The 27,348-nt window shown below is 34.7% G+C and overlaps 3 protein-coding genes across 4 annotated transcripts in view; all 3 read left to right on the top strand.

The window, feature by feature from the left end:
- Nucleotides 1–27,348, top strand: part of LOC307170066 (uncharacterized protein) — a 77,304-nt gene that overhangs the window by 14,350 nt on the left and 35,606 nt on the right. The gene's annotated exons all lie outside the window — the stretch shown is intronic.
- LOC307170065 (uncharacterized protein) lies at nucleotides 826–26,948 on the top strand. Of its 2 annotated transcripts, XM_079891070.1 has the most exons (3): nucleotides 826–887; nucleotides 4,848–5,823; nucleotides 26,762–26,948. In XM_079891070.1, exon 2 carries the CDS (start codon nucleotides 4,853–4,855, stop codon nucleotides 5,795–5,797), a length of 945 nt encoding a protein of 314 aa, XP_079747196.1. In that variant the 5' UTR covers nucleotides 826–887; nucleotides 4,848–4,852; the 3' UTR covers nucleotides 5,798–5,823; nucleotides 26,762–26,948. The 2 variants fall into 2 exon arrangements, with proteins under 2 accessions (XP_079747196.1, XP_079747195.1); XM_079891069.1 differs by lacking the exon at nucleotides 26,762–26,948 and having other exon boundaries at nucleotides 4,848–6,626.
- Nucleotides 10,375–12,575, top strand: LOC307170288 (uncharacterized protein). The gene is made up of 2 exons (XM_079891376.1): nucleotides 10,375–10,399; nucleotides 11,147–12,575. The coding sequence occupies exon 2, from the start codon at nucleotides 11,152–11,154 to the stop codon at nucleotides 12,094–12,096; it is 945 nt and encodes a 314-aa protein (XP_079747502.1). The 5' UTR covers nucleotides 10,375–10,399; nucleotides 11,147–11,151; the 3' UTR covers nucleotides 12,097–12,575.

Here is a 27,348-nt window from a genome sequence, read left to right as displayed (position 1 = left end):
GTAAGAAATCATATGTGCTTTGAGTGTGGGAAGACTTTTATTAGAGCTGAACATTTAAAACTGCACCAGAGGATCCACACTGGAGAGAAACCGTTTACATGTGATCAGTGCGGGAAGAGTTTCACACAAAAATCAAAGATAAACCGACACATGAAAATCCACTCTGGAAAGAAGCTGAGCAAATGACATGAAAGTGTTTTTATATTTGTATGTCAGAAAATACTGGTGTAAGAGATTGTGTTCTTTGATTGTTGGACGTCTGTACATTTTGATATTTTGCTTGATTTTATCAATATAGTTTTCTCACTTTTAGGTTCAAGATTCTCTCCATGTTTTATTACAGTTATTATGTTGAGCGCCTCCTGGAGGAATACAGACTTCATTAATAGTTTAATCAATTACTTAATCATTTTTTTAAACATCATTTGTAAATGTTTACATGATAATTAAGCTCATTATTTTTATACTACAAAAATAATATTTGTATTTTCATAATGACTATTAATTTTACAATGTGTATAGCTCCAGAAGTTGGACACTCAGAAATGTTTCATTGTCTGTTGATTCTACTTGTGTTAAGAATTGATCAATTCATCATTTTGGGTAACTCTGAAAGCCATTAACTATTATGATTGCTATTGGTCTTTCCATGTTTTAAATGTAATGATAATAATTAAAACCTTTAAATCTAGCTAATAAATTATTTTTCAACCTACACATGACTGAGATTAAATTATTGTTTACATGAACTTTAAGCGTTATTTTAGTGTAAGTTATAAATGTTATTTTAAATAGTTTACAATATTTGGCGCGTTTATTTGGCATCACCGCGCTGACGTCATCAGTAGTTTCCTTCCTCGTTCGGCGCGTTTGTTGTGTCTTCTGAGGTGAGTTCTGCAGTTCAGATATTTCGCGTGTTTACACACCCATAAAATACATTTTGTTTCAGCAACATTTACAGGGTTATTTATGAACTGTTTTCATCGGATAAAGCGCTAAATGTGCGTCTTTTCTGGCGTCTGTAGACTAATTAGTTCAGCACGAAACGGAAAATGTTGAAATCATTCAAACATGAACGATTTTGTCATATGTTTCATTTTGAGAGTGATATTGTAGTAGTGTTATTGAATTTATGATCTCAAACTTTTTTAAGTTTTGATCTGTGAGGAAATTTCATGGGGATAGAAATATTTCCCAGCAAACACATTTACGTTGTGGCACGTTGCATTTCTTCTGTGGCAACGCCGCTGTCTACGTGCTCGCAACATTGTAACAACGTAGAATTGTAAGACTCGACATGGCTGTCGAAACGTTGTTGTCTTAAAAGTCTGAATTTAAAAGTATGATTTTCGCGCTTCAGGGCAGTGACGAATATGTAGTCCAGTGGTTGTCAAGACACCGTTGGCACAACCTTAAAGGGGGGGTGAAATGCTCATTTTCACTCAATCTCCTGTTAATCTTGAGTATAGAGTAATATTGCATCCTTCATATCTCCAAAAAGTATTTTGTTTTATTAAATTTTTAACAGAAAGATAGACTGTACCGAGTCTTTCCGGAAAAAACCGAGCGGCTGGGGGCGGGCCCTGTGGGCGAAGCTTAGCTGTGCTAACGCGCCAAGCTAGTGACAACACACAGAGACATTTGTTCAACAAACAGTTTTACTCACCGTCCGGTTCCAACGCACGACCGCGAACCTTTATCATTGTGACTGCTCGATCCTTAAGCATTAGACGATCTGCAAATCCGTAGATCTGGGCTTTGTTTATAAAACAATCATCGTCGAAATGCAGGGAACAACAGTCTTACACAACTCCGTTTATGCTCAGGAAAACAAACTCCATCCACGGGTTCCTTAACGCTGGGTTCTTTGGGAATCTGTGCAGGGTTGTCTTGCCCTGGCAACCAAAAACACACTTCTTTGGTGACATTGACTTCCCAAAAGCCGGGCAGGGCGCTTTGATGGCGAACTGCTTTCACTCTCTTGCTCTAGTCTACGAGTGCGCGCGCGGCCGCGATCTTACCGGAGAAGTGCCCTTAGGACCCATATAAGGAAATTCCGCCCTATCTTACGTAAGACAGAGCCATACTCGAAAAAAACTTTCCGAAACTTGTGACAAACCGGAATGGACAAAGTTTCAAAAACTAAGTTGTACGTTTGAAGGAGTATTTTTGTTCCAAAAATACTCCTTCAAACGTACAACTTAGTTTTTGAAACTTTGTCCATGTTTAGCATGGGAATCCAACTCTTTACCAGTGTAAAAAACTCAGTATGCATGAAATGCTCATTTTCACTCAATCTCCTGTTAATCTTGAGTACCTATAGAGTAGTATTGCATCCTTCATATCTCCAAAAAGTCTTTAGTTTTATTATATTTATAAAAGAAAGATAAGCTGTACCGTCTTTCCGGAAAAAAACGAGCGTCTGGAGGCGGGCCGTGTGGGCGAAGCCAGAGCCATAGAGAGAATCCGTCGATCTGGGCTTTGTTTATAAAACATTCATCGTTGCATCCACTGTTCCTAACGCTGGGTTCTTTGGGAAGCTGAACATGGTAAGCTTTCCCTCACATCCAAAAACACACTTTGGAGACACTATGCAGCGCTGCCGATGATTTCCTGTTGAAGCGCGTTGATGTGCGCGGTCTCGCTCTCCTCTTGTCGACGTGTGCGCGGGCGAGCTTTTCCGGGAGAAATGCTCATATAAGGAGTTCCACTCTGGTCTACGTCATTAGATCCACGGTCGAAAAAAAAACAGCCGAAACTTGTACCAACCCGGAAGTAAGATTTTCGGCACAGAAATTCTCCGTTATTCGTCCAAAATATTTTTTAAAAACTTTGGCCATGTTAAGCATGAGAATCCATCTCTTTAACACTGTAAACAACTCTGAATACATGAAACACCATTGTACCCCCCCTTTAACCTGTTAAGCTGCAACGCCACTTTTGAAAAATCCCCAGAAATGACATACCCAAACTAAAACAGATACAGTTCATGAACCCTTTGTACTAAAAGCACAAGTATGATCTCGTTTGAAAGCTGACACCTGGCAGTTTATTGTAAATGTAGAATTAATTATTGTCGTAATGACAAAAATTGTTATAAATAGCTTCAAAGTTTTGTAAAGTTATTAGAAATTATTTTTTATGAAACATCCTCATGAAAATAAAATTGAAATTGGCACTGGAGCAATCTAGAAATGCACTACAGCTAAAGCCACATGTCTAAACATTTTATGTTTAAAATCTGAAGATAATAAGCCCAAAACTCTGTATTTAGTTAAATGTTTTTCAAGACCATGTCATGTGACTAACAGTTAGGGCTAGCTAGCATGTTAGCTTAGCACACCATCAATACACGACAATATATGAGATTAAAACCATATTTATGCTCAAAACGTACTTTATAACTCAAGCCGAATGTTTTAAATAATCTTCTGTGATCTAATTTAGCTTCAGATAAAAAAATCAGACAGAAAATATATTATTTGATAGTATTATGCACAATGATGAAGTCTATATAGATTAGCATTACATTATAAATATAATCTATTATTATAAAAATACCTGGCATGGCTTGAAGAACACAGGCAAATCAGATATCATTGCAATCATGTTTATTGTCTTCAAAACATCTTTTATCTGCATGATTACAGCCGATCTCTGTAGCTGTGTGTGTGTTCGAGGCTTCCTGGAATGTCACATGATCATGGCTCTTCTTCATGTGCCATATATGGACTATATTACTGTGCATATAGCGCCCTCAGGCTATTGGTATGAATTGAAAACACTGTGAATTAGAATACCAAACGCTCATAAAGATTACATTGACGCATTTGGGTATAAATTCAATAAATATTATTCCTGTCTATAGAAATATGATGTGAATCTAAAAGAATCTATCAATATTTCTCCAAATCTGCACATTTTTGAGCTAAAGCCCTGAGGGACGTTGTTTTGTGTATCGCTGTCATGACGACAGCACGGGAGTTTTTTATGAATGAAAGCGGCTGACGGTCATAATTCATATTAAAGGTATCGACTCATTTTTTCATTTCATAACTCCTGACACAAATTAAGACATAACTGTCACTATGAGTTTCTCAGAATACAATAGTGGTCAAATACTGAAACTTGAGTCTTATATCTTTTTAATGATGTATAGTTTGTCAAGGTATAACATTAAATCTGATAGTAATTTTGAATTAAATAAATAAAAAACGCTTCAGTGCGCCGACGCACTGGTGAAGCTTAACAGGTTAAGCCATGGCCCTGAACGGTGGTTTAATGTCAACATTGTGACAACGCTGTAACAACCTTCACCACACAACGTATGTATAGCAACTTTTTGGCCATGTTGATAAAACGTTCTGTGTTTGCTGGGTTATTGCTATCTTGGTCTTTAATGTGGCAGTTTTAATGATGGACATAATCAGTTATGTAATGTTAATGACAGGAATCTGAAAGACCAAACTCTAAAAATGGGTGTTATATTGTTGTAGTTTGTATGTTTGTGTCAGATGTGATCTGTAATATTATAATCTTTTAAATAGAGATGATTTATAATATTTAAGGGTAGCGTTATATTCTGGCTGTCTGAACTCACATGTTTTCTTTTTACCACAGAGACCCAAAATTACCACAGAATAACTATAATGCCCAAAGTTTACAGTGCAAATACAAACAATAATGTCAACATATGAATGAAACGCGCTGCCGCTTCCCACGTTTTTTTAACGGAATTATTATTTTCCTAATGCTCACATCAGTTCACAAATAAATGATAGAATATTCCCATAAGCGTTCAATTTACCTCATATGCATTAAAATTATGATTTTTATTTTCATTTCAGGCCTGATGGAGGAAAATGAGGAGATTGGAGAGAAGAAACATCATGTCAAAACTGAAGAAAAAACTCCCTCACAGACTGAAAGTATTTCTTTGATAATAAGAGACAGGAAATATTTCATCTGCCATCAGTGTCTGAGTAGTTTCACACGACAAGAAACCCTTCAGGAACACATGAACATCCACACTGGAGAGAAACCGTTCATATGTGATCAGTGTGGGAAGAGTTTCACACAACAAGTAAGCCTTAAAAAACACATGAACATCCACACTGGTGAGAAACTGCATGAATGTGATCAATGTGGCAAAACATTTTTGTGTGCTTCATCCCTGAAGAGCCACCTGAGAGTTCATTCACAGGAGAGACCATATTTATGTTCTGTGTGTGGAAAGAGTTTTAAATGCAGACCAAGTCTTGAGATTCACACAAGGATCCACACTGGAGAGAAACCGTATGAATGTGATCAGTGTGGGAAGAGTTTTAGACAATCATCAAACCTTCACGAACACATGAACATCCACACTGGAGAGAAACCGTACGAATGTGATCAATGTGGCAGAGGATTTTCCAGGGCTTCAGGCCTGAACACCCACATGTTAGTTCATTCACAGGAGAAACGACATCCCTGTTCTTTGTGTGGAAAAAGATTTTCACGTCTGCAGAATTTAAGACTTCATCTGAAAACACACACTGGTGAAAAAGATCATAAGTGCTTTGAGTGTGGGAAGAGTTTTATTAGAGCTGAAGATTTAAAACTGCACTGGAGGACTCACACTGGAGAGAAACCTTACAAGTGTTCACACTGCGACAAGAGATTCCGTCTGTCAGGACATGTGAAAACACACGAGAGGATCCACACTGGAGAGAAACCGTATCACTGCACTGCATGTGGGAAGAGCTTCACTCAGATATCTTCTCTACTCAGTCACAATAAATACAATCACAGAAAGTAGATCATCTTCAGATCCAGCACTTTCAGGTCTAATACCACATCCTCACCAAACGTGACACAATAAAACCATCTTGCAATAACATCTCTTCAAAATCTGTCCTAACCAGCCACAACGAGCGACAGGACAAAAACATCATCTGAATTTGTCACAATGAATAAAGTTCATCTTCAAGACCAGCAGTTTCTACTGAGATTCAGATCAAAGAACATCATCCAGAGTTTCATTCTTGTATATAATTTTGCTTCATGGTATAAATAAATATTGTACTTTATTATGAGTTAAATGTTATGTACATTTTTTATGATGCATTTTTATCGTAGTTTGTTTATACTTTTATGAAGGAAAAAATACGTTTTTTTTTACAGTTTCAAATTGTCACTGAAATAAGCTCAAGCCTATAAAAATAGCCCATATTGTGCCCTTTATTACAAACAACATTTAGCCTATTTTAAACGCCAAGCCTAAACAAATTTATTTAAATGGTCGCGCATCTCTCATTCAGTCAAAAGTTTTCATATTTGCAATGTAACATGTGGATGCTAACTATTAATATAAAGAAGGCGTCATACTTCAGTCGAGTCCCAATATGCACGTATAGGCTAAATCAGCGTCTTCACAGCAAGGGTAATGTTTGGAATAACAAGTAGGACTGTGCGGCACAGCTTGCCCTTTATATTGTACAACAGACCAATTAAATTTGTAAGACCCGCTATATTGGTCCAATTGCCGGTTCGCCAATACACGGGGAAGGTATCATGTGTTACTGTCCTTTTCTCATGCAAAGTATTGGTTGGTTAAATTTGTAATATATTAATCATATATTTACTCGTTTATTTCATCTGACTCCATAAATGAAAGGTTTTAATAAAATCTGTGCCTCACTAAAAGTGAGCTAATGTTTGACTATTCCGTTTAACTCTTTAATGAAAATAATATCAAAGTCAGTTAGAACAATCAAATGTAACAATTTATTATGTCAGGTAAATGTATCATGCCAATTTCATAATCAATTCAAAGATAATTGATACAAAACATCAAATGCTCTGGAATAGAGAGAAGATGCAAACCCAACTTTAAGAAATACGTGGGGCTGAGAGATCTCACTCTCAGCCTCACGGGCCGATCTGATGTGCAGAAAAGGCCCCGAACTCCCTGCTGCACTCCATTAAATAGACAGACCTCTTTCACATGGAAACATGTGCTAACAATAGTAAATTTGCATTCAGAGATCACACCTTCATGGGGGTGGGAGACCATTTGCTTGAGAGACTATCTCTCTTTGTGTGTAAACTCTTAAAACCTTATTACCTTTTGTTTTACTTATTCTGAAATGAGAGAATTGTACCAGTTGCACTGTGACATTTGAAACGATACCAAACATGAATATACTCTGTGATAATCATTCACATTAAACTATACATTTTCTTGGGTGATCTTCAGGTGAATCATCTGAGCATGAGAGAGAGGGGGTGAGGGGAGAGGGAAGGAGATGTAGATTAAGATGACTCAGAGGTGAGACTTTCGTCTTGATGGTGCACGAGAGCCAGTTCAAATGGTAATCTCCAGTGAGGTCCTTTTGTCCTCTCAGGGTCTGGTCACCGCCGAAACAGACTGTCCAGAATTTCCTAATTTATCAATTCTTACAGTAGTTAGAATAACTTTTTATATGTTTGGTTGACTGTGTTTCATTTTGATAATGAACAGTCTGCGATATGAAGCAACGCCGGAACTGATAGCCTACTATGTTGTGTGAGAGCGCGATCACTTGAATTTGTTCCACTGCTGGGAAATAACTTAATACTCTGTTATTTATAGCCTAACAGATAATATGACATCATTCGAAACAGTAAAATTTATATTTGTATTTGTGTACATTCAAAATGACTACAAAATATCATGCCATTGAAAAATAAATAAAACAACATGATGCGCTGCTTTAGTGCGTCTCGGTCTCTTTAGATCTTTCTGGCGCACACCAAAAATTAACCAAAATACAGCGAATATCCTTCTTGGCGCACCTACTTTTGAAAGTCAACATTTAGATTATTTAACGTTAAATGCATTATGCCTGAGTCACTTTGGAATAAATCACAGCGTGTTTCATGATAAAATGTGACTTACAGTCCAAAAAATAGGCTACAGTATAGGTTATAGCAAATTCAGACCAACTGCTGGTCTTGGCTCTTCTGTTGTGTCGAGCCATTCGTTAGTCTAGTTGTTTGATGAGAAAAGGAAATGTAGCCTAGTTGCAATACACGCGTTAAGTTTTGTAAGCTCCGTGCAACTGCAGCAGCGGAGCACTATTATTACTAGAATATTATAAATCTAAAACTCGAGCTGTTTTCTCATTTTTCTACTCTTAATATTAAATAAAAAAAACGAAAGATACACGGATTCTCTTGAACCACCACCGCGTTTGCGGCAGAAAACTACTGCAGTGCAGCCAAAATGCTCTGTTCGACTTATCTGAGATCCTTTACTCTTCCCTGTGGATGACCTGTGACCTACTTTCTGTAAGATCTGAATTTTTGAGTTTGAATTTTTGAGATTGAATTTTAGAAAACTGAATTTGAAGTTTCGAATTTCTTCATCTTGAAAACTTGAATCTGTATTTTTTTTAATCTGAATATTTGCAGTATACGAATTCAGAACAAAAAAACTAGCTGTTTGAAAATACATGTCTATAAAATTCAGCCATAAAAACATTTTAATTTGTTAAATTTCAAATGTTCGATATTCGTAAAAAAAAAAAATCAAATTCAGAACTATTTAAACTACCACCTAAAATTCAATTTTGTTAGATTTCACTTGTAAATAATTCAAATTTACACAATTCAAATTCAAATCATATTGTCATATTTTAAGCTCCATAATAGTGGGGCTGTGAATGCATTTGTTAAGTATTGTCCCCTGTCCCATTTATGGATAATGTTAAAGTCAACAAAATATAAAACACTGTTTTGGTGGTTTTTGGATATTTTAATAAAAAAATCGTACATATTGTGCCTTTAATGAGGCTGAAGAACAATAAAGAACAATAAAGCAGTTCATCAGATTTACGGAAACAGAAAAGAAACAGTTTAATCGATAAATAATATCGGGGATAATAATCACGCTCTCTATGTGCAGGGTACAAATTAGGGCCTGAAATTCAAATGTCTTTCATTTTCTTGTTTTGATCAAATGGTCAGTGAAACAAGATTCAGTGAAACAAGATTTGATAAACATTCACATTAATTGTCAACATCAGGACACCAAACTGAATATGATCTTAAGGTCTTATATTTTACATATTTATTTTTCATTTATCTATTTATTATTTTAGCAATAAACTTTAAAAACACCAAAATTAAACAATATTGAGAATGGCAGATTTTTAGCATAAATCAATCAAAATCTCATTTATAGTTTCTGATAAACTTTTTTATTATTATTTTTCTTTTAACTTTAGTAACTGGGTTGATGAATGCAGTCAACATTACACTGGATTGAGATTATTTTCATGTAGCCATTGTCTACATTGCACTTTTTAAGGATTTATTAAAATGTAACTTTCTTACTTTAATTTCAGACGTGATGCTGGAGAATGAGGAGAGTGAAGAGCAGGAGAAACATCATCATGTCAAAACTGGAGCTAAAACTCGCTCACAGACTGAAAGTATTTCTTTACTGAAAAGAAGAGACACCTTAAGACTCACATGAACATCCACACTGGAGAGAAACTGCACGAATGTGATCAATGTGGTAAAACATTTTTGTGGGCTTCAGATCTGAAGATCCACATGACAGTTCATGTGAAACCACATTCATGTTCTTTGTGTGGAAAGAGTTTAACACACAAACAGAGTCTCAAGGTTCACATGAAAATCCACTCTGGAAATAAGCTGAGCAAATGACATCAAAGTGTTTTTATATCTGTATGTCAGAAAATACTGGTGTAAGAGATTGTGTTCTTTGATTGTTGGACGTCTGTACATTTGCTATTTTGCTTGATTTTATCAATAAAGTTTTCTCACTTTTAGGTTCAAGAGTCTCTCCATGTTTTATTACAGTTATTAAGTTGAGCGCCTCCTGGAGGAATACAGACTTCATTAATAGTTTAATCATAACTAAAACATTTTTTTTAAACATCATTTGTAAATGTTCACATTAAGCTCATTATTACTATACTACAAAAATAATATTTGTATTTTCATAATGACTCTTAATTTTACAATGCGTATAGCTCCACAAGTTGGACACTCAGAAATGTTTTATTGTCTTTTGATTCTATTTGTGTTAAGAAATGATCAATTCATAATTGTAAAATAACTCTGACTGAAAGCCATTAACTATTATGATTGCTATTGGTCTTTCCATGTTTTAAATGTAATGATAAAACCTTAAATCCTAGAACTGTCTAATAAGTTATTTTTCAACCTACACATGACTGGGATTAAATTATTGTTTACATGAACTTTAAGCGTTATTTTTTGTGTATGTTATACCTGTTATTTTGTATAAATAGTTTACAATATTTGGCGCGTTTATTTGGCATCACCGTGCTGACGTCATCACCAGTCGTGTCCTTCCTCGTTCGGCGCGTTTGTTGTGTCTTCTGAGGTGAGTTCTGCAGTTCAGATATTTCGCGTATTTACACACCCATAAAACACACTTTACACAGTTTGTTTCAGCAACATTTACAGGGTTATTTCTGAACTGTTTTCATCGGATAAAGCGCCAAATGTGCGTCTTTTCTGGCGTCTGTAGACTGATTTAGTTCAGCACGAAACGAACATCTGAGGAAAATGTTGAAATCATTACGATTTTGTCATGTTTCATTGATAATGTAGTGTTATTGAATGTATAATCTTAAACTTTTGTAAGTTTTGATCTGTGAGGACATTTCATGGTGATAGAAACCATGGCCATGTTGATAAAACGTTGTTAGGTTAATGAAAGGAATCTGAAAGACCAACTAAAAATGGGTGTTATTGTTGTAGTTTGTATATTTGTGTCAGATGTGATATGTAATATTATAATCTTTTAAATAGAGAGATGATTTATCATATTTAAGGGTATAGCCTATTTTGGAAAACTCAAACGTTTTCTTTTTTTACCACCGAAACCCAAAATTACCACAGAATAACTATAATTCCCAAAGTTTACAGTGCTAATACAAACAATAATGTCTGTCAACATGAAACGCGCTGCCGCTTCCCATGTTTTTTAATGGAATTATTATTTTCCTAATGCTCACATCAGTTCACAAATAAATGATAGAATATTCCCATAAGCCTTCAATATACCTCATTTGTGGTATCAATTAATAAAAATACACTAAAATTATGATTTTTATTTTCATTTTAGGCCTGATGGAGGAAAATGAGGGAATTGGAGAGGAGAAACATCATGTCAAAACTGAAGAAGAAACTCTCTCACAGACTGAAAGTATTTATTTGAAAATAAGAGACAAGAAATATTTCATCTGCCATGAGTGTCTGAGTAGTTTCACACGACAAGAAACCCTTCAGGAACACATGAACATCCACACTGGAGAGAAACTGTATGAATGTGATCAATGTGATAAAACATTTTTGTGTGCTTCATCCCTAAAGAGCCACCTGAGAGTTCATTCACATGAGAAACCATATTTATGTTCTGTGTGTGGAAAGAGTTTTAAATACAAACTAAGTCTTGAGATTCACACAAGGATCCACACTGGAGAGAAACCGTTCATATGTGATCAGTGTGGGAAGGGTTTTAGACAATCATCAAACCTTCAGGAACACATGAACATCCACACTGGAGAGAAACCGTTCACATGTGATCAGTGTGGGAAGAGTTTTAGACAATCATCAAACCTTCACGAACACATGAACATCCACACTGGAGAGAAACCGTACGAATGTGATCAATGTGGGAGAAGATTTTCGAGGGCTACAGGCCTGAACAACCACATGTTAGTTCATTCACAGGAGAAACCACATCCCTGTTCTTTGTGTGGAAAAAGATTTTCACGTCTGCAGAATTTAAGACTTCATCTGAAAACACACACTGGTGAAAAAGATCATAAGTGCTTTGAGTGTGGGAAGAGTTTTATTAGAGCTGAAGATTTAAAACTGCACTGGAGGACTCACACTGGAGAGAAACCTTACAAGTGTTCACACTGCGACAAGAGATTCCGTCTGTCAGGAACCCTGAAAAGACACGAGAGGATCCACACTGGAGAGAAACCGTATCACTGCACTCCATGTGGGAAGAGCTTCACTCAGATATCTTCTCTACTCAGCCACAATAAATACAATCACAGCAAATAGATCATCTTCAGATCCGCCACTTTCAGATCTAATGCCGCATCCTCACCAAACGTGACACAATAACACCGTCAAGCAATAACATCTCTTCAAATCTGTCCTAACCAGCCACAACGAGCGACAGGACAAAAACATCATCTAAATTTGTCACAGTGAATAAAGTTCATCTTCAAGACCAGCAGTTTCTACTGAGATTCAGATCAAAGAACATCATCCAGACGTTTCATTCTTGTATATAATTTTGCTTCATGGTATAAATAAATATTGTACTTTATTATGAGTTAAATGTTATGTACATTTTTTATGATGCATTTTTATTGTAATTTGTTTATACTTATAAAAATATAAGTTTCAAACTGTAAATGTTTTTTTTTTGTAGATATGTCACATTTGTTTACACTTTGTATTTTACAAGCTAACTTTCATTGTTAATTTTTCTGTCTACTTATTCTTGCATCAAGAATAAATAATTTCATAATTTTAGTTACATTTATAAAATATCGTGATTGCTTTGGGCTTTAAATTTCTCGATAAAGCTTTTAAATGTCTGATATATTTCATGACTGAGATTGAACGGACTGCTGTCTGTCTACGTCTGTAACCGTTTTTTATTTTTGTTTGATAATGTTTTATTGATGTCTTGCTGTTTTATACAGTATTTGGCGAGTTTTTGTGGATTTCGACTCGCGGTGATGACGACATCACCAGCGCGCGCTCCTTCAGTCAGTCAGTGGTGTCGAGTCTTCTGAGGTGAACAGTTCGCGCGCTTTCGCAGTTTAAAGTTTCCATCGTGTTCGTCGCTATTCGTGTACAATAAAGAAAGAAGAATCTGTTTAACATACAAAACGGTAAGATGTTAGCGAACTCTTGCCATGAACGGGGTTATTAGGAAATATAACTAAATGTTTGATGAAGATGGGTGTCATAGTGTATGACTTTATATAACTGCTATTTTTCTGTATCATTTGAGAAATAATAGTAATCACTGTTTCTTGAGGTAAGGGACTAAACATATTTTAGAAGTTAGTTTTTAATATTTAATAATATATTAATAATAAACTGATATATTTGTAGACAAAGGTCTCAGCTAATGAGCCATGTAAGGGAACAGGTTTTTCTGAATATTATTTTTCTTTCTTTCTAAAAATGTACATTTATTCACTTCTTAACTTAATCTGTCAACTCCGTCAGATACATTAAAAAGCATTTTAATTTGATCCATCCCTTAGGGAATAACATAGTTTAATATGAAAAAACGGTGGAGTATCCCTTTAAGTCTCACGTGATCATCCACACTGGAGAGAAACTGCATGAATGTGATCAATGTGGTAAAACATTTTTGTGGGCTTCAGATCTGAAGATACACATGACAGTTCATGTGAAACCACATTCATGTTCTTTGTGTGGAAAGAGTTTAACACACAAACAGAGTCTCAAGGTTCACATGAAAATCCACTCTGGAAAGAAGCTGAGCAAATTACATCAAAGCATTTTTGTATCTGTATATCAGAAAATACTGGTGTAAGAGATTGTGTTCTTTGATTGTTGGACGTCTGTACATTTTGCTATTTTGCTTGATTTTATCAATAAAGTTTTCTCACTTTTAGGTTCAAGAGTCTCTCCATGTTTTATTACAGTTATTAAGTTGAGCGCCTCCTGGAGGAATACAGACTTCATTAATAGTTTAATCATAACTAAAACATTTTTTTAAACATCATTTGTAAATGTTCACATTAAGCTCATTATTTTTATACTACAAAAATAATATTTGTATTTTCATAATGACTCTTAATTTTACAATGCGTATAGCTCCACAATTTGGACACTCAGAAATGTTTTATTGTCTGTTGGTTTTACTTGTGTTAAGAATTGATCAATTCATAATTGAAAAATAACTCTGACTGAAAGCCATTAACTATTATGATTGCTATTGGTCTTTTCATGTTTTAAATGTAATGATAAAACCTTAAATCCTAGAACTGTCTAATAAGTTATTTTTCAACCTACACATGACTGAGATTAAATTATTGCTTACATGAACTTTAAGCGTTATTTTCGTGTATGTTATACATGTTATTTTGTATAAATAGTTTGCAATATTTGGCGCGTTTATTTGGTATCACCGCGCTGACGTCATCAGTAGTGTCCTTCCTCGTTCGGCGCGTTTGTTGTGTCTTCTGAGGTGAGTTCTGCAGTTCTGATATTTCGCGTATTTACACACCCATAAAATACACTTTACACAGTTTGTTTCAGCAACATTTACAGGGTTATTTCTGAACTGTTTTCATCGGATAAAGCGCTAAATGTGCGTCTTTTCTGGCGTCTGTAGACTGATTTAGTTCAGCACGAAACGAACATCTGAGGAAAATGTTGAAATCATTACGATTTTGTCATGTTTCATTTTGAGTGATTATGTAGTGTTATTGAATGTATAATCTTAAACTTTTGTAAATTTTGATCTGTGAGGACATTTAAATGAATTCATGGGGATAGAAACCATGGCCATGTTGATAAAACGTTGTTAGAAGGTTGGGTACGTTGTGCCAACGTTCTGTGTTTGACTTAGGTAAAGTTGGTTTTATATTCGCACATTCGCACTTTCACGTCTCAATAACAAGCGCAATAAAGCACATTTTTGCTAAATAAAAGCAGCTACATGATCTTTAGGACAAAGATGGTGAACTACAACACTCTCCACAATCAATCAAAACGGGCAAATATTGTTTTAATGGCATACAAAGTTGCGACTGTTCACTGAACATTCAATGTGTGTGGTAAAGAAGATTAGGGACCGTCTAAAAAGGTATATTTTTTTCCATTGTGTGCAAACAGACAACTACATTTTTGCAAAGTACAGATGTACCAGCAAATCTCTCTCACATTATGTGTTCTAATGCTATTGATTGTACTTTAGCAACAATAAAAAATGCATTATAATGATTGTATTTAGGAAACCTGCCTCACTTTACATAATGTACATAAATATTTTTTGAATTAAATTACATTAATTCACCAAAGGGATTTTTTACTATCCGAAGGTTGTAGCATGTTCCTAGTGACCACACTGACTTACTACAGGTGAAATTTTGACAAAAAGTCCCTTACTGTACATACAGTTGACAAATATGTTTTTTTTTTAAATTACTGTAATTCACCCTAAGTATTTTTTCGTGTTACAAAGGGTGTAGTGCTTTCCTAGTGACCACACCGACTTACTACAGGTGAAATTTTGACAACAGTGTACAATTATCAAATATGTTTATGTAATGAGCATATTATTACATATGTTTATTACATGTTTATGAAATAAACTGTAAATCACCTATAGTGTTTTTTTATATAAAGGTTGTAGTACTTTCCTACAGACCAGACTGACTTACTACAGGTGAAATTGTGACTATAACTCCCTTACTGTACGTACAATTATCAAATAAGTTTATGAAAAAATTACTGTAATTCACCTAAAGTATTTGTTCATGTTCCAAAGGCTGTAGTGCTTTCCTAATGACCAGACTGACTTTCTACAGGTGAAATTTTGACAATACCTCCTTTACTGTACGTACAATAAACAAATAAGTTTAAGAAAAAATTACAGTAATTCACCTAAAGTATTTTTTCCTGTTCCAAAGGCTGTAGTGCTTTCCTAGTGATCAGACTGACTTACTACAGGTGGAATTTTGACAATATCTCCTTTACTGTACGTACAATAAACAAATAAGTTTAAGAAAAACTTACAGTAATTCCCCAAAAGTATTTTTTCATGTTCCAAAGGCTGTAGTGCTTTCCTAGTGATCAGACTGACTTACTACAGGTGGAATTTTGACAATACCTCTTTTACTGTACGTACAATAAACAAATACATTTAAGAAAAAATTACAGTAATTCCCCTCAAGTATTTTTTACTGTTCCAAAGGCTGTAGTGCTTTCCTAGTGATCAGACTGACTTACTACAGATGGAATTTTGACAATACCTCTTTTACTGTACGTACAATAAACAAATACATTTAAGAAAAAATTACAGTAATTCCCCTCAAGTATTTTTTACTGTTCCAAAGGCTGTAGTGCTTTCCTAGTGATCAGACTGACATACTACAGGTGGAATTTTGACAATACCTCTTTTACTGTACGTACAATAAACAAATACATTTAAGAAAAAATTACAGTAATTCCCCTAAAGTATTTTTTCCTGTTCCAAAGGCTGTAGTGCTTTCCTAGTGACCACACTGACTTACTACAGGTGAAATTTGGACAATAACTCCCTTACTGTACGTACAATAAACAAATACGTTTCCAAAAAAATGACTGTAATTCCCCAAAACTATTTTTTCCTGTTTCAAAGGCTGTAGTGCTTTTCTAGTGACCTGACTGACTTACTCCAGGTGAAATTTGGACAATAATTCCCTTACTGTACGTTCAATAAACTAATACGTTTCCAAAAAAAATACTGTAATTCCCCTAAACTATTTTTTCCTGTTTCAAAGGCTGTAGTGCTTTCCTAGTGACCTGACTGACTTACTCCAGGTGAAATTTGGACAATAACTCCCTTACTGTACGTACAATAAAATGATACGTTTCCAAAAAAATTACTGTAATTCCCCTAAACTATTTTTTCCTGTTTCAAAGGCTGTAGTGCTTTCCTAGTGACCACACTGACTTACTCCAGGTGAAATTTGGACAATAACTCCCTTACTGTACGTACAATAAACAAATAAGTCCAAGAAAAAAATACTGTAATTCCCCTAAACTATTTTTTCCTGTTTCAAAGGCTGTAGTGCTTTCCTAGTCACCTGACTGACTTACTCCAGGTGAAATTTGGACAATAACTCCCTTACTGTACGTACAATAAACAAATAAGTCCAAGAAAAAAATACTGTAATTCCCCTAAACTATTTTTTCCTGTTTCAAAGGCTGTAGTGCTTTCCTAGTGACCACACTGACTTACTCCAGGTGAAATTTGGACAATAACTCCCTTACTGTACGTACAATAAACAAATACGTTTCCAAAAAAATTACAGTAATTCCCCTAAAGTATTTTTTCATGTTCCAAAGGCCGTAGTGCTTTCCTTGTGACCAGACTGACTTACTCCAGGTGGAATTTTGACAAAACCTCCTTTACTGTACGTACAATAAACAAATAAGTTTAAGAAAAAATTACAGTAATTCCCCTAAAGGATTTTTTCCTGTTCCAAAGGCTGTAGTGCTTCCCTAGTGATCAGACTGACTTACTACAGGTGGAATTTTGACAATACCTCCTTTACTGCACGTACAATAAACAAATACATATAAGAAAAAATTACAGTAATTCCCCTAAAGTATTTTTTCCTGTTCCAAAGGCTGTAGTGCTTTCCTAGTGACCACACTGACTTACTACAGGTGGACTTTTGACAATACCTCCTTTACTGTACGTACAATAAACAAATAAGTTCAAGAAAAAATTAAGGTAATTCAAGTAAAGTATTTTTTCCTATTCCAAAGGCTGTAGTGCTTTCCTAGTGACCACACTGACTTACTATAGGTGAAATTTGGACAATACCTCCCTTACTGTACGTACAATAAACAAATACGTTTCCAAAAAAATTACAGTAATTCCCCTAAAGTATTTTTTCCTGTTCCAAAGGCTGTAGTGCTTTCCTAGTGACCACACTGACTTACTACAGGTGGACTTTTGACAATACCTCCTTTACTGTACGTACAATAAACAAATAAGTTCAAGAAAAAATTAAGGTAATTCAAGTAAAGTATTTTTTCCTATTCCAAAGGCTGTAGTGCTTTCCTAGTGACCACACTGACTTACTATAGGTGAAATTTTGACAATACCTCCCTTACTGTACGTTCAGTATACAAATATTAATTAAAAATAAATTACAGTAATTCACCTATAGTGTTTTTTAGATATTCCAAAGGTTGTAGTGCTTTCATAGTGATCAGACTGACTTACTACATGTTAAATACTGCCAATACCTTACTGTAAGTATAGTACAAACATATTATTATTAAAAAGTTACTGTAATTTCTCCTTTTTTCATGTTCCAAAGGTTATAGTATGTTCCCAGTGATCGCTCTACTCAATTAACTTTGATAAATGTATTAGGTAAAAGTATGTATTAGAACTGCTGTTCCTTGTACAACACAATTCTTTCATTGATTAAAAATAGCACATATTTTAGGTTAATAATATTTTCAATGTTATAAATAAGCAACGCCCTTATTGTAATTATTCAAGTTACGTTTTTGTTATGAAGTCCTGAAGAAGTGGATTCTGGAACACACTGCTGCTTCAATGTATATCTAATGAGTGATTATAATCAAGGTATCAATAGTTTTCCTTCTATATATCAAATGAGTTGAATGACTTCTCTAGGCTTATGAGATTTTCCTTTGTTATATAAATTATCAGTGTGATTATCGAAAATGTTATTTCATGTATCATTTAAATATAAGTCTGTATTTGATATCTGAGGTGTAACGTAAGGGTCTGGCCCATGCCCGGAATGCAGTAACAGTGCTTGCTCATTTAGCCTGGCTTCCAGAGATGAAATATGGACTTCTTTAACAGGTGTCACTACATCCATCTGCTTTTCTAGGCTACCCTGATAGCAATGGTCTCAGGAGTCAATGAAACCTATAGTTGAGAGACCATTTCTTAGTTAAAGTCTTTACTTTACAGTTAGATTTAAAGTATCCTCTCCTTAAGATAAATAACATGTTATATTAATGTTTTGAGAAGACTCTCCTCCTCACCAAATCCAATCTTGAAGAAACTGTGTCTGTGTGTGTTAGTATTCTTGGTTACATGTTAAGGAACAAGTGGAAATATAGCTGCAAGCAGCGATACGGGGCCAAGCCCCTGAAGCAGCAGTAAGAGCAGTAATAGTAAAAACAGCAGAAATTGAAGAAAAAAGAGCTGGTTTAGAAGTATAGGTGAAAATGAACTCATAATGAACAGAAGTTCAGATGAGAATGAACATATAATGAAGAAGATATATATATATATATATTAATCCAAAAGGAAGAAAGATTAGTACAACGTTGAATAATAAAGGAATCGACATGACACAACATTACACGCAATTTTTTTTTTAAATCATCCCACGCTGGGCTCGAACCCATTATCTCTGGGTCAGATACCTGTCACTCATATCATTGCGCCACTGGGAAGTTGCGTTTTTTGGCAAGATGAAGAAGGTCCAGTAGTTCAAGTGAGAAGCAATTCAAAATGAATAATTTTTATATAAATTCACTGCATGTTGTATTTATTGAGTTCGCTCACATATAGACACCATGTCTGGAACAGAAGCAACTTTTACACCACTTAAGGCCACAATACCTCTTGCGGTCTGGGAATGAGCCACACAGGATTCAAACCCACAACCGGAATGGTTCAGGGCTCGTGGCACGTGGTTTAGCAGCTTGCACCACTCAGATGACACTGTCTTACCAAGCTGCCAAGGAGAGGCTTAAGTGTAAGAATGAGCACACAAAGGCATGTTAACCAGATTAGTTAAGTTAGCAAGTTAAGTTAGCTTAATGCTAATGTAGTTTATGGTTATCCTGATAGCTGAAGAGCCACATTAGAAAGAATGGCATCAGGTTAGCATGCTAACCAATTAGTATGCTAAGCTAACTACCATAAGGCAACAAATACAGGTCAAATTTGGAGAAATGTTTATCAGGAACGATAGCAAAAATAAAAAATCTGTTCAGTCACTTCTGTGTGGCTTGTCACTTCTTGTGAATTTTTTGTAAAAATTGAACAAAATTTGAATGAGGAGTAGCACAAAAAAATTAACACTGTACTTTTCAAAATGGCCACTACTGTAATGGGCAGAGTCTTAATGTAAGATATTGATTGTGATCACCATAATGAGTGGAATCAGGTGTACTAAGTTTCATTTTACATCTATTTACATTCACATCTAGATCAAAGAGTTCAAAAGCTATAATCCTTTTAATGTTGATCACTTGTTGGCCCACTTTTGATCACTGGTTCTGATTCTTGACTTCTGCCTGATGAAACTGCAAACATTCTTCAGTAAAATTTCCTTTAATTTATTATAATTCTGACTCTTGTCTTAAATTGAGTGCACTTCTAACTCCTGGTCTTAATAAATCATATCTGGTCCTTGGGTCTTTAACTGTAAGTCCCAAAATACAGATATACAATGGTAATCCATATTGAAACAAGGACAATAAAGCAGAAGTTTCAGCAGATATTCTTTTGATGTTCCACTGTTTAAGGTACACAGTGAGCACAACCATTGGGCATCTTTTTTCAGGTAGCTTGTCTGGTGATAGTCCAATGCAGCATACATTGGGTACCATCTTTGGCACTGTTCATGTTGGTAAACATGACAAGGATTAATTATGTAACAAACCACTAACAGTTATAGTTATGTGTGTTAACCAATTACATAATGCAATGAATAAATATTGAATAAAATGTTCAATTGCTTAAATATTTGTGTTTACCCAAAGTAGTCCTGACTGGAAACATTTGAAAAAATTGTATTCAAACACACACATTTGTTTTACTTAAACTTTTACGTCACTTCACTAAAAGAAAATATAGTAAAGTAAAAAGTACTTGACAAAACAATCAGTTAAAGGGTTTATGATAATATAAGAACAACTTAAACCAAGAGAGGATCAACAACAGCAAAATTTTAAAGAGGTGATATTGAAATTTTACTCTAACCACAAGGAATTAATTACAACTTTTATGTATAATCTCAGTGGAACAATTAGAAAGATAATAGAAATAAAACAGTGCACTGTACAGTATATTGAATGCCTCCATGATCTTGCTGTTCGTTATCTGTCAGATTTGCTGCACCAATGCATACAGGTTCAGTCACTACTGTTAATATTAATGTAGCCCCTATTAATGTACTACAACCTTAAACAAACAAAAAACCCTTTAGTGAATTACAGTTATTATATATATTATTATGTAAAACAGTATTATTAGGTATTGTCAAAATTTCACCTGGAGTAAGTCAGTGTGGTCACAAGGAAAGCACTACAATCTTTGGAATATATATATATATAAAACACTATAGGTGAATTACAGTTTATTACATAAGCATATGTAATAAACACTTGTAATAATGTTTATTACATAAAAATTTGTTTATTGTACGTACAGTAAAGGAGGTATTGTCAAAATTCCACCTGTAGTAAGTCAGTCTGATCACTAGGAAAGCACTACAGCCTTTGGAACAGGAAAAAATACTTTAGGGGAATTACTGTAATTTTTTCTTATATGTATTTGTTTATTGTACGTACAGTAAAGGAGGTATTGTCACAATTCCACCTGTAGTAAGTCAGTCTGATCACTAGGAAAGCACTACAGCCTTTGGAACAGGAAAAAATACTTTAGGGGAATTACTGTAATTTTTTCTTATATATATTTGTTTATTGTACGTACAGTAAAGGAGGTATTGTCACAATTCCACCTGTAGTAAGTCAGTCTGATCACTAGGAAAGCACTACAGCCTTTGGAACAGTAAAAAATACTTTAGGGGAATTACTGTAATTTTTTCTTAAACTTATTTGTTTATTGTACGTACAGTAAGGGAGTTATTGTCCAAATTTCACCTGGAGTAAGTCAGTCGGGTCACTAGGAAAGCACTACAGCCTTTGAAACAGGAAAAAATAGTTTAGAGGAATTACAGTAATTTTTTTGGAAACGTATTAGTTTATTGTACGTACAGTAAGGGAGTTATTGTCCAAATTCCACCTGGAGTAAGTCAGTCGGGTCACTAGGAAAGCACTACAGCCTTTGAAACAGGAAAAAATAGTTTAGAGGAATTACAGTAATTTTTTTTGGAAACGTATTAGTTTATTGTACGTACAGTAAGGGAGTTATTGTCCAAATTCCACCTGGAGTAAGTCAGTGTGGTCACTAGGAAAGCACTACAGCCTTTGAAACAGGAAAAAATAGTTTAGGGGAATTACAGTAATTTTTTTGGAAACGTATTAGTTTTTTGTACGTACAGTAAGGGAGTTATTGTCCAAATTCCACCTGGAGTAAGTCAGTCTGATCACTAGGAAAGCACTACAGCCTTTGAAACAGGAAAAAATAGTTTAGGGGAATTACAGTAATTTTTTTGGAAACGTATTAGTTTTTTGTACGTACAGTAAGGGAGTTATTGTCCAAATTCCACCTGGAGTAAGTCAGTGTGGTCACTAGGAAAGCACTACAGCCTTTGAAACAGGAAAAAAATAGTTTAGGGGAATTACAGTAATTTTTTTGGAAATGTATTAGTTTTTTGTACGTACAGTAAGGGAGTTATTGACCAAATTCCACCTGGAGTAAGTCAGTGTGGTCACTAGGAAAGCACTACAGCCTTTGAAACAGGAAAAAATAGTTTAGGGGAATTACAGTAATTTTTTTGGAAACGTATTAGTTTTTTGTACGTACAGTAAGGGAGTTATTGTCCAAATTCCACCTGGAGTAAGTCAGTGTGGTCACTAGGAAAGCACTACAGCCTTTGAAACAGGAAAAAATAGTTTAGGGGAATTACAGTAATTTTTTTGGAAACGTATTAGTTTTTTGTACGTACAGTAAGGGAGTTATTGACCAAATTCCACCTGGAGTAAGTCAGTCAGGTCACAAGGAAAGCACTACAGCCTTTGAAACAGGAAAAAATAGTTTAGGGGAACAGTTGTAAGACCCAGGAACAGATATGATGAAAGAAGACCAGGAGTCGTGAAATTCAATCAAATAAGTAAAATTTTACTGAAGAATAGTTTGCAGTTAAATTGGTAGAGCCAGCGTCAAAGTCACGAGAAGGCCGCAAGCCAACTCTACCTTACAAACAAATCTCACACAATTATACATTTTTCAAGGTCATGCATTACATAATAGTTTACTTCTGATTGGCTAAGAGAACATAAAGTCTAAAAAATAATACATTTTTGATAGATAAGTGGGTATATCGCCATTAATCAGAATATTTGTCGTCCATTTCCGAGATTTAAGTCCGTGGTGACCTTCTTCCAGGGTCCAAGAATGTTGTATATCACAAAGTTCTGAACCTGCAAAGAATAAAAAATGCACACACACACACACACACACACACACACACACACACACACACACACACCCACACACACACACAACACTGCCTGACAAACAACAGTTCTCTTTGAGGCTGAAGAAGGCCTGAGCTCATTATCAGAAGAGCAGTCCACCTAAACAGGCTGATAAAACATTTCACTCCAGGAAAGCAGGAACGATAATATGCCCCTTTACTCCACTCCCTAAAGAAATACACATGAGATGTTCACTTGATGAAAATAAGGTGAAATTATGTATAAATTGACCCTCAAACTTATACAAGTCAAATAAGACAGATATATAGATGAAGATATGTGGATATTGTTGTGAAATATGCAATTATTCTATTGTAATCATGGCTTGTTGTATATGAAGTATTTATGGGTTATAGTAAACCACAATTGTAACTAATAAAAAAGTGGTTTTATAATGAAAGTTACCATAAGTAGTTGTTAAACAATTTATTAAGAAAGTGTTTACTGCACTGTAAAAAAAGAAAAGTTGACTTAACTTAAAATTATAAGGCAACTTACTGCAGATTTTTTGAGTTGACTCAACTAAAACATCTCTATAGTTGAGTTGACTCGATTATAACATCTCCAGTTGAGTAAACTCTATTAGTTGAGTCAACTCAAAAAATCTGTGCAGCAAGTTGCCTTAGAATTTTAAGTTTAGTCAACTTTTCTTTTACAGTGTGTAAAACATTATAATCATTATATTAATACTTATATTAATACAAACATATTAATAATCATTGTAACCATATATTGAGAAAATAGTTTATTAAGAAAAACACCTGAACTTGTTTTATAAAGATTTTATTATGAAGCTGGTTTATTAAGGAAAACACTGTAACTTGTTTTATAAATATTTTTATTATGAAAATGTTTTTTTAAAGAAAAGCATACCACACTGAAGGTTGTAAGCATTTATTAAGCAGATGATGGTGGCAGAGTAGAGAGGAATTGAAAATGTATTAGAAAGAGCTTTGCAAAAGAAAGGAGAAAAATGCCATCATTATCGTCTATGTGTTGCAGACGAGATACAGAAGATACAGCCATGATGGAAAGGTCCAGAAAAAGAGGACAAAGAGACGAAGAGTTTTATATGTGAAAGTCCTAAGGGGTCTTCCAGAAATAATGACAGTTCAAGAATTTGTGTTTGACCAATGGGCTGTAATACACTGAATGTATGCAGATGGAGTTTCCAGGAGTCCCAAGACAATCCCAAGACAATTATCATCAAAAGGCCCCTTGCATGTGAACACAACCCAAGGGCACACACTGGAATGCACCTAAAAGAAAATAAATACAGAAATGATTAGGATACTACTTGATTGTTGAATTTTTAATAAGAATAAAGTAATCATTCAAAAGGATATATATAATTTAATTGAAGAAACAGGGGATTCTGACCCCAACCTTTCAGTAAGTACAGTAAGGGAGGTATTGTCAAAATTTCACCTGTAGTAAGTCAGTGTGGGATAGTGTAAGTCAATAAGAAAGCACTACAGGCTTTGGAACAGGAAAAATACTTTTGGGGAATTACTGTAATTTTTTTTAAATTAATATTTGTATACTGAACGTACAGTAAGGGAGATACTGTGAAAATTCCACCTGTATTAAGTCAGTCTGGTCAGTAGGAACATACTACAACCTTTGGAACATGAAAAAATCTCTTTGGTGAATAATTGTAACTTTTACATAAAACATTTTTGCGTACTGTATGTACAATAGCCTAAACAAAAGTACACTAAAGCAGTCTAGGTGAATACACAGCAAATATCAAACCTGAAACTATTTTTATTTTTTTTTTTAAACTTGACTATGTTCACACTTGATCTTACATGATCAAGTCTGCAACTTGGGTATTGCTTTTTATATTTGCTTCGTATATTTGCGGTGTTCTGCGTTCAATATCTTGTGAGCTGAATATTGTTACTTCACAAAATAACATTGTTTTAATATTTAAATCTTCTTCTTAAAATGAGCTTTCCTTCGGGTTTGCACTTTGCAGATGGTCCCTTCTTAGCAGCCTGCGCATAGATATCAATGTATTTTGTCCAGTGAGAAGGAAAGATCGTTTTGAGGAAAATTATGTTGTAGCTTCTGATGTTTAATCTGTAGTTATATGTGATAGGTGTTTTGTGTAGCAACGACGTTTAGTTCACGAGTTATTGAACGCGGAAGTCCGCGAATCTGCGAATATGCGAATATAAAACCAACTTTACCTAAGTCTGTGTTTGCTGGGTTTTTGCTATCTTGGTCTTTAATGTGGCAATAATTGTAATGATGAACATAATCAGTTATGTAATGTTAATGAAAGGAATCTGAAAGACCAAACTCTAAAAATGGGTGTTATATTGTTGTAGTTTGTATATTTGTGTCAGATGTGATATTTAATATTATAATCTTTTAAATAGAGATGATTTATCATATTTAATTCTGGATGTCTGAACTCAAAAACGTTTTCTTTTTTTTACCACGAAACCCCAAATTACCACAGAATAACTATAATGTCCAAAGTTTACAGTGCAAATACAAACAATAATGTCAACATATGTATGAAACATGCTTTTTAATGGAATTATTATTTTCCTAATGCTCACATCAGTTCACAAATAAATGATAGAATATTCCCATAAGCCTTCAATATACCTCATTTGTGGTATCAATTTAAATGCGCTAAAATTATGATTTTTATTTTCATTTTAGGCCTGATGGAGGAAAATGAGGAGATTGGAGAGAAGAAATATCATGTCAAAACTGAAGAAGAAACTCCATCACAGACTGAAAGTATTTCTTTGATAATAAGAGACAGGAAATATTTCATCTGCCATGAGTGTCTGAGTAGTTTCACACGACAAGAAACCCTTCAGGAACACATGAACATCCACACTGGTGATAAACTGTACGAATGTGATCAATGTGGCAAAACATTTTTGTGTGCTTCATCCCTGAAGAGCCACCTGAGAGTTCATTCACAGGAGAGACCATACTTATGTTTTGTGTGTGGAAAGAGTTTTAAAGGCAAACAATGTCTTGAGATTCACACAAGGATTCACACTGGAGAGAAACCATACGAATGTGATCAGTGTGGGAAGAGTTTTAGACAATCATCAAACCTTCACGAACACATGAACATCCACACTGGAGAGAAACCGTACGAATGTGATCAATGTGGCAGAAGATTTTCGAGGGCTACAGGCCTGAACAACCACATGTTAGTTCATTCAAAGGAGAAACCACATCCCTGTTCTTTGTGTGGAAAAAGATTTTCACGTCTGCAGAATTTAAGACTTCATCAGAAAACACACACTGGTGAAAAAGATCATAAGTGCTTTGAGTGTGGGAAGTGTTATTTTAGAGCTGAAGATTTAAAAAGGCACCAGATGATCCACACTGGAGAGAAACCTTACAAGTGTTCACACTGCGACAAGAGATTCCGTCTGTCAGGACATGTGAAAACACACGAGAGGATCCACACTGGAGAGAAACCGTATCACTGCACTCCATGTGGGAAGAGCTTCACTCAGATATCTTCTCTACTCAGTCACAATAAATACAATCACAGCAAGTAGATCATCTTCAAGACCAGCAGTTTCAGGTCTAATGCCGCATCCTCACCAAACGTGACACAATAACACCGTCAAGCAATAACATCTCTTCAAAATCTGTCCTAACCAGCCACAACGAGCGACAGGACAAAAACATCATCTAAATTTGTCACAATGAATAAAGTTCATCTTCAAGACCAGCAGTTTCTACTGAGATTCAGATCAAAGAACATCATCTAGACGTTTCATTCTTATATATAATTTTGCTTCATGGTATAAATAAATATTGTACTTTATTATGAGTTAAATGTCATGTCCATTTTTTATGATGCATTTTTATACTTTTATGAAGGAAAAATACAGTTTTTTTTTGGTCTTTTTTTTGTAGAGAGATATGTCACATTTGTTTACACTGTATTTTACAAGCTAACTTTTATCGTTAATTTTTCTGTCTACTTATTTTCTTATTGCTTTGGGCTTTAAATTTCTCGATAAAGCTTTTAAATGTCTAATATATTTCATGACTGAGATTGAACGGACTGCTGTCTGTCTACGCCTGTAACTGTTTTTTTATTTTTGTTTGATAATGTTTTATTAATCTCTTGCTGTTTTACACAGTATTTGGCGAGTTTTTGAT

The sequence above is a fragment of the Squalius cephalus genome, assembly GCF_949319135.1.
Source record: "Squalius cephalus genome assembly, chromosome: 13".
NCBI lineage: Eukaryota > Metazoa > Chordata > Actinopteri > Cypriniformes > Leuciscidae > Squalius > Squalius cephalus.
The sequence above is the reverse complement of the archived record's forward strand: the minus strand, read 5'-3'. Positions and strand labels throughout refer to the sequence as shown.

What these genes read in the sequence shown, in the direction of transcription:
- LOC307170065 (XM_079891070.1), top strand. Translation starts at nt 4,853, where the DNA reads ATGGAGGAAAATGAGGAGATTGGAGAGAAGAAACATCATGTCAAAACT.
- LOC307170288 (XM_079891376.1), top strand. Translation starts at nt 11,152, where the DNA reads ATGGAGGAAAATGAGGGAATTGGAGAGGAGAAACATCATGTCAAAACT.